The following is a 13,473-nucleotide window of genomic DNA, read 5'->3' on the forward strand; positions in this document are numbered from 1 at the left end:
ATTTCTTGTATATTAAAGGTTGGAGTTCTTTCCTGTTCTCGTGTTTTCCTAAATCATACGATTTGCAATTTTTTAATTTTGTCTTTTTTTTCTTAACTTTTTTTAACAATTCTTGCTCTTTTACTTTGTCTTTTTTTGCTTAAAATTAACATTTTTACTTTGTTTTTGTCACTACCAACAATGCAAGCAACACTATTTAATTTAGTAATTTTTGATAATAACCTTTGCCTTTTTCTTAGTTTAAAAAATGAAAACTTTTGAAATGTCTTTGACTCTATTTAATTCCTAAATTAAATAGGTTTCATTTTTTATATATATTGCAAAAAGTTTCATTCAAGAACAATCTAGAGAAAAAAAATGTTTGTTCTCAGATTGTTCTTGTTTAAAAAAAATTTGAAAGAAGCAATTACAAATAAAAATTGCAATTTCTTTGGAAAGTGAAAACCATGGGATAGAGTGAGACATGATTAGAAACTTCTACAAAAAAATTGCTTGATGCAGTTTATGCTTGCCCAAGATGAATACTTTTGTAGATATACCATCTCTAGCTTTTACTCAACAAGAGCCCCAAGCCAGGGGTGTTTTAAATCTGAGTAACATTTTTTACATTCATTTGTTACTTTTCCTATGAAAGCAAATCATACAAGACAACTTGATATAGACCAGATCTTGCCTTTCTCAGCCTTTTACCTCACTTATCTCTCTCAGTCCTTTAACTCCAAAACATGAACTTTGATGTTTGCAGTGGAGAGATGAGTTGAGCTCTGTACCACCAGGAGTCTTTAGTCATTCTGGAATCACTTGGATTTACTTAAAAACAAGTCAACTACAGCAATATGATTATTGTGTATATTATTTGTGTATATGTGTCTTCTTATCCACTTTTGTTTTTTAATTATTGGTGTTTGCAAAAATTTGGAAAAAGTTTGGGTTTTCAACCTTTTTGTAGTGAGATCTATTTTTTTGAAATAATTATTTTGAATAATTAAAATGGTGTAGGCAACAGGCTGTGATACAGATAGCAATGATGCATTCCTGAAAAGCAATGCTATCCATTATTTATCAGGCTCTCTGAAACACCATCGCCAAAATCCAAAATCACTATCTCTGAACTACCATCAGTGAATATAGTGTGTCCTTGATGATTGAAATATAATACTAAGTTTATTTAACATAAATCCTAAACATGGAAGTAGCAACAATAAATTTAATCACAGTTTACAAACAATTTTAAATCGTATCTCACTGATGATGTTTTTTAAACAAATATGTATTCAAAATTTATATCTATAAAAATATATAAAGTTTGTATGAAGTTAATTGTTTGTATTTCAAAATTGGACAACTACAATTGAACACAGTTTATGATTTTGTTGTGTGTTTATCAAGAGTTTTATCAAATATTTTTTAGGATTTTTCTTTTAGTTTTTTGAAGGCTATATTTTAAAAAATTTGCAACAATGCAAGATATTCTAAATGAAAAATTTTGTGATTTCAATGTTGCAGAAAAGGCTGTGATGCATTACTGCAATACCCATTTTCACCCAATAAGAGTTGATTACAAGGAAAAAATTGAAAGTTACAATAAGAAAGTGAAACAAGAATCACAAATTAAAAATCAACCTTTAGATTCAATATATGCATGCAGGTTTACATTTATATTTATGTTTTTTAGTATTTTTAATTACTAAACTTTGTGGTGTATTTATATCTATTTTACTATATATGGATTTCCTTTAAAAAAAAAATACTTATAAAATAATCATAAAAGAATCTTTTTATTTACAATTACAATTACTATCTTTTAAAAAATAGTGTTGTTCATATATTTTTCATGTTTACAGATGGACATGCAAACATTTTGGCCATCAAAAACCTTATCTTATGAAGAAAAATCAAGGTAAGCGCAATAATCAGGCAATACTTCCATGTGGCTGCAAAATGTTTATTTATGTTTCGTATGACAACCAACGACAATGCTATGGTGTTAAAAAATTGTTTCTTGAACACAATCATCCATATGGTATAGAAGAATTTTCTATGTACAGTTCACAGCGTCAACCAAAAGGATTGTTAGAACAGCAGACATTGATGTTGATTGAACATGGGGCAAATATAGCACTTGTGACAGATAGCCTTAATAGAAGCGGTTTGAAAACTAAACCTAGAGATATTTACAACATAAAACAAAAGCTTAAATTCAAAGGTTAGTTATTTTTCTATATACAGTGGTGTGAAAGATGAATTCAATAATTATTCAACAGAGTAACTGGTTTGAGTTCCTTTTTAGTTTCAGAAAACTATTTTAAAAATGCTGTTGGAAAACAATTTGATTATTCTTTGAGTTGAAAAAGAACAATTTTAATTAATTTTGTAAATTGTTTATATGTTGTGTATTATATATATAAAACTCTTTCTGATAGTTAAAATCTTGAGATGCAGAAATTTATATTTGGATGAAATCCAGGATACCAAACAGCGGGTTAACTCATGTGTCAGAAAACTGTCCAACCGGCAACAGAACTATCTAGTTTTAAAGGTACACAGAACACGGCAATAAAAACACGACAGGATGAAAGATGACATGTTTGAAGGTGATCTTGAAGAAGCGATTGATATTGCGACTAAGGGTCTGCATCTTGAAATAAAAAGTCTTGTTAAACTCATTTTAGCAAAACAAGACAATACAATACCAAGACAAATCGAGACAAGACCATTTCAGTCTTGTCTTGAAAAGTCTTGAATGAATCAAGACCAACCTTAATAAATAACTAGTAATTCAAGAAATATCGAGACTTTTCTTGGTATTTTTTAAATCAAGACTAGACTAATAACCCTGAAAGATTTCTAAGTTGAGTTCACAAATTTGACCTTGTACTAAGGGGTCATCAATAAAGTTCATTACGCTAATTGGGGCGGGGTAGGGGAAGCAAAATTTTGTGAACTGGACCTGTATATATATATATTTATATATATATATATATATAAATATATATATATTTATATATATGTATACATTTATATATATATATTTATATATATATATATATATATATATATATATATATATATATATATATATATATATATATATATATATTTAATTAGGTTCTGCACTTGATGAAATAAAGACAGTGCTTGATTTTCCAGGAAGTCTTTATCACATTGATGCTAATTCAGATGGACAAGTTGAATGCATAACTTGGACAACAACTGAGCAAATAATGCTCCTGCAAAAATTTCCCGATGTAATAATGATGGATGGCACTTATAAGGCAACTTATTTGTTTTCTTTTTCTCAATTGGTTTTTTTTTCTCTTTTATTTTACAAAATATAATGCATTGTTTTTTTATTAGGAGCTGATTTTTTTTTACATATAATACTTAATTCCATTAACAAATGTATAGGTAAATAATCTCTCCATGCCTCTATACACACTTGCTGTAGTAGATCAACATGGGATGGGGCGACCTGTAATACAATCAATAGTGTATCGTGAGGATCAAGCTCATCTTAGAATGTTTCTGATACGATCACATGAATGGGCTGGTTTTAATACATTTTCAACATTCATTTTTGTAATTGATAAGGCTCAAGCTGAAATCTCAGTGTTGCAGGCTGTTTTCCCAGATAATCATATTTTGCTTTGTCGATTTCATGTATCCAAAGCATTTGTACATAAAATAAAAAAAAGTAATTTGATAAGTAATGACAAAGAATCTTTATATAAGGTTAGTTCTAAATAGTTTTAGTTAATTGTATTAAAAAAGCAATCAATAAAAAATTAATAAAAATTAAAATAATGCTTTGAAAGTTGTCAACTTTTTTGACAATAGATGTTCCATGACTTTGACAGTCGTGGAACACTAATGCTTGTTGTATGCCTTGTATAAATGCAAGTAATTTTATTTTAATTTCTTACATTTAATTTGTTTTCATACATTTATTTTATTGTTAATTGTTTTTGAATATTATTTACATATCTTAATTGTAAGGCTACAAAAAGGTTGTTATATGGTAACCAGCAAACATGTGATGAAGCTTTGTTGCATATACAAGAGACATTCCCAGAGTTTTATACATACTTAACAAATAACTGGTTGATGATGGCTGACATGTTCATGGGCTACAAAAGAAAAGGGCTACTCCACATCGATAATCACACCAATAATAGATTGGAACGGTTTGATGATTTGTTTTCTATTTTGTTATAAGATTAATTGTTAGTTAATAATACTTTACATAATTTGTAGGTATCACAGAACTTTAAAAGATGTTGGTTTGACATCGCGTATGTCACCAGGTAATCTTATTAGCAAAATAATAAAGATAAATAGAGTTCAACTTGAAAAATCAAAACATGCTGATTTTGATCAGCGTCTTAAAATAAACACTAAGCTTCCAGAATGTTTAATATTTTATGCTCATGCAATCTCGTCATTCATTTTACAACATATGGTTGAACAGTATAATTTAAGTCAAAAGGAAGGATATAGTTTACAAGAGGTAAGTGTTTTTAATCTTTTTTTATGATTGCTCTGATTTATTTAGCAATTTTATTCATAATAGATACAATTTGTGACAAAAGTTTAAAATTGATTTTTTTTATACTTACATTAATTAAAATTATTATATACTTATATTAATTATAGATACTTATATTAATTAAGATTAATTATAGATTAATTATTTATAGCTTAATTAAGATTAATTATATAACATTAATTAAGATTAATTATACATACTTATATTAATTAAGATTATTTTATACTTATATTAATTATTTTTATACTTATATTAATAAGTACGATTTATTTTATTTTAATGTGTTATAAAATATGAGGTTAAAATATTTTCATGAAAATAATTGCTTGCAAGTTAGATACAATGGTTGTTTGTTTCCCCTTCAAAACTGGACTTGCCAATGTGATAACGCTGCTGGTTATGGAGTTCCATGCTCTCATGCTTTCTTTGCTATTAGAGAAAAAAATATGAGCTTATCTGATCTAGATCTTATTCATAAAAGGCACTAATTGTTTTTGATTTGTATTAATAGTAGTAGTACGTTGAAAAATATTTAAAATGAATAAAATAATTTTAGGTGGTTTGTTCCTACCCATCAAATGGCAAATGTAAACCAAGGGGACAATTTATCTAATTCATGCATGACCTTTTCAATTCAACCAGTGGCATTATTTAATTCCACTGTTAATGAAAGATATAATACAGCTTTGAGCCATTTGCAGCCTTTGGCATCTATCTTGTCTGAATTTACACCAAGTAAGTTTGATTTAGCTATTAAATGGCTGGAATCAGTTTACCAACAATGCATATCTGGAGAGTGGGAACTGCAGGTAAAAATAATAAAATCCATAATTATTTTAATAAATATAAATCATTTTATTTAATAAGTTAAACACGAGTTATACTTGCACAAGGCAGGGGCCAATATAATCAATGAAGCATTTTTTCATTTAATTTTTATTGTAACTTTCTCAACTCTGAAATACAATCTCCAAAGCTGTTAAATGAAGATGCAAGTTAAACAACATATTTCTAGGTCGTGTTGAACTGTAAACCACTTGATAATGAAGCAAGAATCTATTATACTACCTCATTAAATCTCCTAATAAATCATTTACATTTATTTTCTTAATGTGCAATTCATCATGACTTGTAATCATAATGCTATTTAAGTTTTGTACAGGTTCAACAGCATCATTCTGAAGATGATGTTATTTCAGAAAATCTTTTTCAGACAAATGTTGAAATATTTCCTGAAAGTTCTTCTGCAACATTAGAATGTGTTTTGCCTGTATCACCTAAAGTTTACAAACAAAGTCTACAAACAAACTCTGTAACTACATCAAACATTTCCCCAACAATTACATGTGAGACTCTTCATGTTGAAAGATTGCAGACAAATGTTGAAATATTTCCTGAAAGTTCTTTATCTGCAACATTGGAATGTGTTTTGCCTGTGTCATCTCAAATTTCTATACAAAAAAACTCTGAAACTACATCAAAAACTTTTCCAACAATCACTTTTCCAACAATCAATTGTGAGGCTCTTTCTATTGAAAAAAGGTATACCACTCGAATTTTAGAAGACATTGACATTGTATTACGTAAACCACAGCGCTTTCCCCCAGGTCGACCAGCTGTAAAAAAACAGAGACTTTTTTACAATGTAACAAAACCTCTTGAGAAACTTGGGGTTTATGAAAAAGATTTTATTCGTTTAACTTGGTTCGTCAAAGATTCCATTGCACAAAATTCATTACAAAGTGGTAGTAAAATCTCAAGTAATGATCTTTCTCCTACTGTACCTTATATCATTAATGATAAAAGAGCTAATTTACATGAGCTTAAACAATATTTTGATGAATCTGCTTGGGCTGAAATTGAAGTACGATGTAAGAGCACTTCATCCGATAGTTGGCCATGTTATCATTGTCAACAAATTCAATCAGCCAGTAAACTTCAAAAGTGGATTCAGTGCGATCACTGTTTATATTGGTACCATTACTATTGTGTTGGTATTTTAAGAAAACCTAAAAGTCACTGGTTTTGTATGGATTGCAAAACCTAATTGAAAACATTATAAATATATATATATATATATATATATATATATATATATATATATATATATATATATATATATATATATATAAAATATATATATATATATGTATGTATTAAAATTAAAATGATAGTTTAATATATTAGCATGTATATAACTTAACGATAAGTAGATACTAATTATAATTTGTCTTTTATTTAAAACTTGTTAAAATTTAACTTTGACATTTTTTAGACTTTTTAGCGTTAATTGACATATCCTGTTAATATCGGCACACCAAAAGAACTACGGTTAAACAGAATTTATGTGTTTTTTTAAATGCAATTCATTTATGCAAGACTATAACTTGATTAACATTTTACGTACCTGTTAGTCATTAGTTACTCTCTGCAGTAGTGCTGGAAGGTATGATAACATAACTGCAAGGTAAACAGCTTTAAACCTTTCATTCATTATATGAAAGACTGTATAAAGCTGTCTTGACTATTAGCTAAGCTTTGTGACATAAGCGCAACTTAGAGGTTCCTTCTAGAAATGTTTTATTTCTATTTTGTTATTGGAATGGTTATAATGTACGCTTTATAATGTATACTAAATATATATATATAATATATAATAAATTTTATAAAAATTATATTATACTAAATTATGTATTTAAGTGTAAAGTGAATAGAATAATTCTTTAAGAATGGAAATTTTCGTAATATGATCTAACTTTATTATTAATTTAATTATCACAATATGTAATTGTCAATCATGTTGTTGTAATATTGAAACTGCTCCAAAGGTAATAAAAATAAACTCTATTAACTATAAACTATATTATCTTATTATTATTAAACTATAAACTATATTATCTTATATCTCTATTAACTATAAAGTAATAAACTATAAACTATATTATCTTATTGTGCGACTTTAAGTTAGTACTTTATCAAGCAAGCTTTCGCCTATTAAAATTATTTCCAGGTACCTATTAGTTAAACTTTCCCCTTAACAAGGAAGTTTTTTTTCTTCTCCATATTAAAAAGCCAGGGATTGTTGACTGTGTTTTATATATAGATTTGTACATTTATGTTCATTTGCTCAACCTAAGTAGTTAAACTTCCTCCAATTTCATGGGAATCCTTCTCCGCATACACATTTTTGCACCACAAATGTGTATCTAAAGAATTTAGTGCATTTAAACTAAACAATTAAATTACCACTTAAATTGTCGAAATTACTACATATCATCTATCCTTAAAGATGACTAAAAAAGTGTCCTAAATGAATTAAAAAGTGTATGCAATATGGTTTACATTGTGACAAGAGATATTTATAAAAGATGCCACGAATATTCGGCAACACTTAATTATATTGAGGGCTCTCACCTGCTTTGTTGTAGTGTATAAGTCAACTACTCTATGGGCATTTATGAATAGGTTGTCTTACAGCATACATTATTTGTTGACTGAATATTTTAACTATAGTTAAAATATTTAGTATTATTTGTTGACAAATATTTTAACTATAGTTATGCCTAAAAGTTTCATACTCTTCAAACCAATTAGAAAAGTTCAAAACTAACCAGCTCATGTATACCTTGCACCTCTGAGGAAATTTCAGAAAATGCTGTAGATCGAATTAGTATAGAAAACTCTAAACTTATTAAAAACGTTATTTTTACGACAATCTGAACTTAAAGCATAACTGACATTTATCTTTAATTCGTGACATAACTAATATTTATCTTTAATCTATATTCGACATTTGGCATTTTTTTGTAAACACAGCCAAAATGCTTTTAAAAAATCGGTAAGTTTTCAAAAAATATAGCCAAAATCATATGAAACTTGATGCAAGCTGCCAATATTTATTATAATAAATTATGTTACTTTCGAAGGAAATTATCAAAAATTCGTTATGTATAAGATACGTTGAAAGTAGCCAAAATCACTTCTTAACTTCTGTGAATTTTCACGGAAAATAGCCAAAATCGCTTCTTAATTTCCGTGAATATTCACGGAAAATAGCGAAAACTCTTCATATAAAGTTCCGTGAATTTTCACGGAAAATAGCCAAAATCGTTTCTTAATTTCCGTGAATTTTCACGGAAAATAGCGAAAACTCCTCATATTAAGTTCCGTGAATTTTCACGGAAAATAGCCAAAATTGCTTCTTAATTTCCGTGAATTTTCACGGAAAATAACATTAAGCTCTTTTATTAGCTTAGGAGGTCTACCACTTTTCTTTCTTTTATCTTCAAGGGAGCCAGTTTCTCTAAACTTTTTGATGATTTCTGTAACAGCATTCTTCGAATATCCTGTTTTGGATGTAGTTGTTATGACACATCGTTTTAATAAATAAACAAACAAATCCCTCATGTTTCTTCATCAAATTTGTTTATTTATTCAAAATAATATATTCTTTTAACTTTTCTTTTATATTATTAAACTTAAGTACGCTTTAAAAAATTTACAAAGGAAAAAAATTGTAAATACGCCTAATTATACAAGTCAAATTATACAAAAAGATCCAACGATCTTGTTACAGCAAGCTTTACTCAGAAGTTTTTTTCTTTCTCAAAAACTAAGTTCGTTGTTTTACAAGATTAATTTTTCCATCATTGAAATCTTTAAAACTTGTAGAGAAGCTTATTCTATAGAGGTTTATTATCTATATAGCATTATGCAACTCTGTTAAATTTTAGGCATCCTTGATTAAGGTTTTAAGCACCTTTGCATGCAAAAACATAACTTAGATGAAGTTGTCACAAACAAGTATGACAAAGCTGACTCAATCATTTTGAATTTTTTAACTATTAGGTGTATCTAGTTTTCTGTAGTATTTAAAAATTTATCTAGTGTTCTGTAGTGTTTAACGCAGTACAAAAAGTAAAATTGTGCAAATAAACTCTCCCTCAAACACGCACACACACAAATATATATATATATATATATATATATATATATATATATATATATATATATATATATATATATATATATATATATATATACACCTATATATGCACATGGAACGTCGTTTAAAAATAAAACAAGGAGAAGTTTATTTAAAAGATTTTTTAAAAAATATTTACCAAGTTAAATTTACAATAAAAATCCATTAAATAAAAACCGTACAAAACAGAATTTCTAAAATCGTATTGAACTTTATTGATAAATTTAATGAAAGTTCTACTGCACACAAACTTTCCTTTAACGAATGCGTTATGTTAAAATAAGATAGTTAAAAATTTAAATTTAAAGCCAACATTCTGGTGTAGGCTAAAATCGGCGATGCACATGTAACAAAATAAATAAAGTTGTCTTAGATTTCCTTATAATATTGCGTAACTGCCTCATTTCGACAAAATATATATATATATATATATATATATCGAAAATATCGAGAGAAAAAAAGGATCAAGATTAATGGCTTTACAAGCATATACCGTAATATAACAAATACCGTAATATTATAAGCATATACCGCAATAAAACAAATAATAAAACAAATACCGTAATAAAAAGTTTAAAAAATAATAATGTCAGAAATAAAAAAAGTAACTGCAGGAACTGGTTAATTACAATAAATAAAATAAATAGTAGAACAAATAAATAGAAAAGTTTAAAAGTTTTATCGTTATTTTTTGTTTTCGAACATCTCAAAAGAATTCCTGTTAAAAGCTAAGCTTATACTTAACAGGTGAAAACACTTTAAAAGAATCAATGCTACTTTAAGATCAATTCCATATTTCACCACGAAAAATGAATTCGACAGAAAATTCCAAAGCATCTAAAAACTCATGCTTCGTAGTCGTCATCAACCAATTTTAATTTTTCGCTGTATGGATCTCGAAAAAGCATACGATCTAGAGATTCTCCTTCGGAGAACGATGGGTCATATGTAATTTCATTGAAATTCTGTAAATAAAATGTTTTATTATGAAATAAAAAATCTGTAAAAAAAATATTTTATTATGAAATAAAAAATCTTACAAATGAATTAGTCATTAGCAGTTAGGATTTTGAAAAATATCAATATAAAAAATATTTATTTGATTTATTTTCACTCCCTCATATGTAAATACAAGAAAGCAAGGGAGCAATCAGGGTGAAGGGTGCAATCAATATTAACAAACACATTTATACCAGAATATGCAGTGGTTTTTTAAAAGAAGTTTTCAAAATTTTTATTATTTTTAATGAATTCAGGGAGCTGCTTCTGAAAGTCCGAAAAGCTTGTACGCAATTTATTATACTTAAGCAATTCATTCTTACACTTACAATTGAATTTCATTATTGCTTCAGACACAATTGATTGAAGTTCAGATTAACCTTTTTAAAGGAAATTTAACGTAAATATTATATATTTTTGAAGAAAATTACTTGTAAATATAAATATTTACAAGTTAACTTGCAATACTATTACTTATACTGATTTTGACCATGATGTGAAATTATTTATATCTTTTTTATTTATTTAATAAGTTAATTGATGCAAGTAAATAATTTTAAGATTACTCCCTCGTATATGAAAAATTTATCTTTTCTATTTTTATTTTTTATTTTACACTCATATATGAAAAATTTATTTTTTCTAAATTTTTTCTTTTCGTTTTTTTTTTAATTTAATAAAAAATTTTTTTACCGTGAACTGTGAATTTTTTTTTTACTGTGAGCTTTAGAATAAAGAAGTCACAAATATAGTTAATGTTTTTCAATCTAGCAACATAAAGATTAATGTTGGAAACAAATATTTTTATATCTTTAAAAAAATTGTTATGGATACTAGATATACCAGCTTAAATTAGCAGTGGCCAAAACTCATATCAAACTCAAGTCGACATCAAAATGAAATAATGAGAGTGCACAACAAATTCATGATCAAGTTCTATCAATGGTCACACAATCATGAAAAAGTTGCTGCTTTTATTTTACTCACTCTCATCATTTTGTTTGGCATTCAGAAAATGAAAGATTCATATGGTCCAGTTTGTTTGATGAAAAATTTCGAAAGAAATAACCAAAGGAATCAATTGAACAAGCAAACAATCTCTTAGACAACTCTATTATTACTCTAATATAATGATAATGAAAGTAGAAGACGAAAGTAGAAGAAATAGAGAAAGTAGAAATAAGAAAGAAGAAGAATAAAGAAAGTGGAAGACAACAAGTTTTTTAAAGTTTATAAACTCACGAAAGAGAATCACGAAAGAGAAATATTATAACGGAGATTAATATTAGATCTCTAAAAGTCACAGTTGTAGTGGACAAAATAAATACAAGCGTAAATCTAATATAATAGTAGCATCTGCATTTGTTCAAAGTACAATACTTTCAAGCTAAAGGCATCTTCAGACATCTACAGAGATCTTCAGCAATTGTGTCAAAACACTGTAAATAATAATAAAGAAAATTACAATGTAAATCCATAAATTACAATAAGAGAAAGTTTTTGCACTATGTTACATGAGAAGCTATATAACAAGTTGATCTTTCTATTCACAGCCTTAGTTGATGATACTTAAAGATTTTAAGAGTTCCAAAATTAGAATTCAGGAAGCAGTAGTCTACTAAAATCTTAAGTTGTGGAAGTGTAAATTAGTTGTTATAGTGTTGTTGTTGTTGTGTTGTTATGTGCTTAAACACCAATGCACCCACTACTGCTTGTCTAATGTTGTATTTTTGCTAACTAATTTATTTGATTATAGTACATAATTCAATAGAAACGTTCATCAAAAATCAACTTGAACTCAAATATTCGCAAGACTTGAATTTTTTTCTAGCTGCATAAATAGTGAAGTTAAATCTACTATTTGTAGACCTGGTCTACAAATAGGAGCACTTATCAGGTGAAACATGTTGATATGGTAGATAGAGGTTTACAAAACGGAAATTTTTTTTTCAAATAAAATTATTTTAAGTTCTAATAAATTTTTTTAGAATTTGTGACTAAAATGACAAAAAAACAAAAACTAAACCAAAATAACATACCTTTTGCTCTGTCATAAAATGATCAGATTCAGGAAATGAATCATCATAAATCTGGTCTTGCAATCCACTATATGCAAAAGTTGGATTTTCCATTTCTAGATTTTTGATCTTTCTTGGTGCATACTGATTGTACCTAGAAACAAAAAATATAAAGGATTTAATGTCTCTCTCTCTCTCTCTCTCTCTCTCTCTCTCTCTCTCTCTCTCTCTCTCTCTCTCTATATATATATATATATATATATATATATATATATATATATATGTATATATATCACGGAAAAAAACACACACTGAAACTTTTTATTCCCTGTGTAATAAGATATAACTAATTAAACTAAATAATTCTTGACAAGGAGGTAATCCACTGTATTAGGGTGGTAGCCCTCCTTCCTTAAATCAAGTAATATCAATGGATGATCCAATTGTTTTGCTATCAAACTGGCCTAGTCTAGGCCAAGGAAATCATACAACATCAACAAGACAGCACCATGACTGGTTTAAATCTCTATCAACATCAAACCGAGTAAGATTTTTGGAAGACTCTGATCAGAAAAAAACCAGACAATATACCAACTTACGACTAAAATAGATGACCTGGAGAAGGAAGTACTTAGAACAAAAAATCTAAACACTTTAACAACCAATTCTAGCCCTTCAAATAAACAACCACTATCCACATTTGCATCGTTATTCAGTAAAAAAAAAAGTGGGGAAGAGTTAATCATGATCACTAAGATAAGGCAGGAGTTGGATGAGAGCAAGCATATTGAAAATAAAATTGTAATAAGGAACATTGAACTATCTCAGGGATATGAGGTTGAAATTAAGGATAAAGATGATCAGTTAGTAAGAGAAGTCTTATCTGTGCTACAAGTAAATGAAGAAACAACGTCAAAACCATTTAG

At 27.5% G+C, this 13,473-nt stretch overlaps 2 protein-coding genes across 4 annotated transcripts in view; one reads left to right on the plus strand and one right to left on the minus strand.

Annotated features, from left to right (window-relative positions):
- The first annotated feature begins 1,402 nt into the window (after positions 1 to 1,402).
- Positions 1,403 to 6,602, plus strand: LOC136081620 (uncharacterized). 3 transcript variants are annotated; one of them, XM_065799114.1, is made up of 6 exons: positions 1,403 to 1,648; positions 1,845 to 2,206; positions 3,109 to 4,184; positions 4,255 to 4,507; positions 5,103 to 5,355; positions 5,709 to 6,602. In XM_065799114.1, exons 5-6 carry the CDS (start codon positions 5,125 to 5,127, stop codon positions 6,591 to 6,593), a joined length of 1,116 nt encoding a protein of 371 aa, XP_065655186.1. In that variant the 5' UTR covers positions 1,403 to 1,648; positions 1,845 to 2,206; positions 3,109 to 4,184; positions 4,255 to 4,507; positions 5,103 to 5,124; the 3' UTR covers positions 6,594 to 6,602. The 3 variants fall into 3 exon arrangements, with proteins under 3 accessions (XP_065655186.1, XP_065655185.1, XP_065655184.1); XM_065799113.1 differs by having other exon boundaries at positions 3,109 to 3,732; positions 3,997 to 4,507; XM_065799112.1 differs by lacking the exons at positions 1,403 to 1,648; positions 1,845 to 2,206; positions 3,109 to 4,184; positions 4,255 to 4,507 and adding an exon at positions 4,774 to 5,027.
- A 3,035-nt stretch (positions 6,603 to 9,637) lies between these two features.
- The window catches only part of LOC100206936 (low-density lipoprotein receptor-related protein 1), a 125,489-nt gene continuing 121,653 nt past the window's right edge, over positions 9,638 to 13,473 (minus strand). Inside the window, exons 58-59 of the mRNA XM_065799115.1 lie at positions 12,569 to 12,701; positions 9,638 to 10,495 (exon numbers count right to left, since the gene is read on the minus strand). Of these exons, the coding sequence (XP_065655187.1) occupies positions 10,376 to 10,495; positions 12,569 to 12,701 (253 nt within the window). The 3' untranslated portion in view covers positions 9,638 to 10,375. The remainder of the gene's footprint in view (positions 10,496 to 12,568; positions 12,702 to 13,473) is intronic.

The sequence above is a fragment of the Hydra vulgaris genome, chromosome 06 (assembly GCF_038396675.1).
Source record: "Hydra vulgaris chromosome 06, alternate assembly HydraT2T_AEP".
Taxonomy (NCBI): Eukaryota; Metazoa; Cnidaria; class Hydrozoa; order Anthoathecata; family Hydridae; genus Hydra; species Hydra vulgaris.

What these genes read in the sequence shown, in the direction of transcription:
- LOC136081620 (XM_065799112.1), top strand. Translation starts at nt 4,840, where the DNA reads ATGAGGTTAAAATATTTTCATGAAAATAATTGCTTGCAAGTTAGATAC. An exon ending in CTAGATCTTATTCATAAAAG is followed by an intron (nt 5,028 to 5,102) that starts GCACTAATTGTT and finishes AAATAATTTTAG; the next exon opens with GTGGTTTGTTCCTACCCATC. An exon ending in CTGGAGAGTGGGAACTGCAG is followed by an intron (nt 5,356 to 5,708) that starts GTAAAAATAATA and finishes AGTTTTGTACAG; the next exon opens with GTTCAACAGCATCATTCTGA.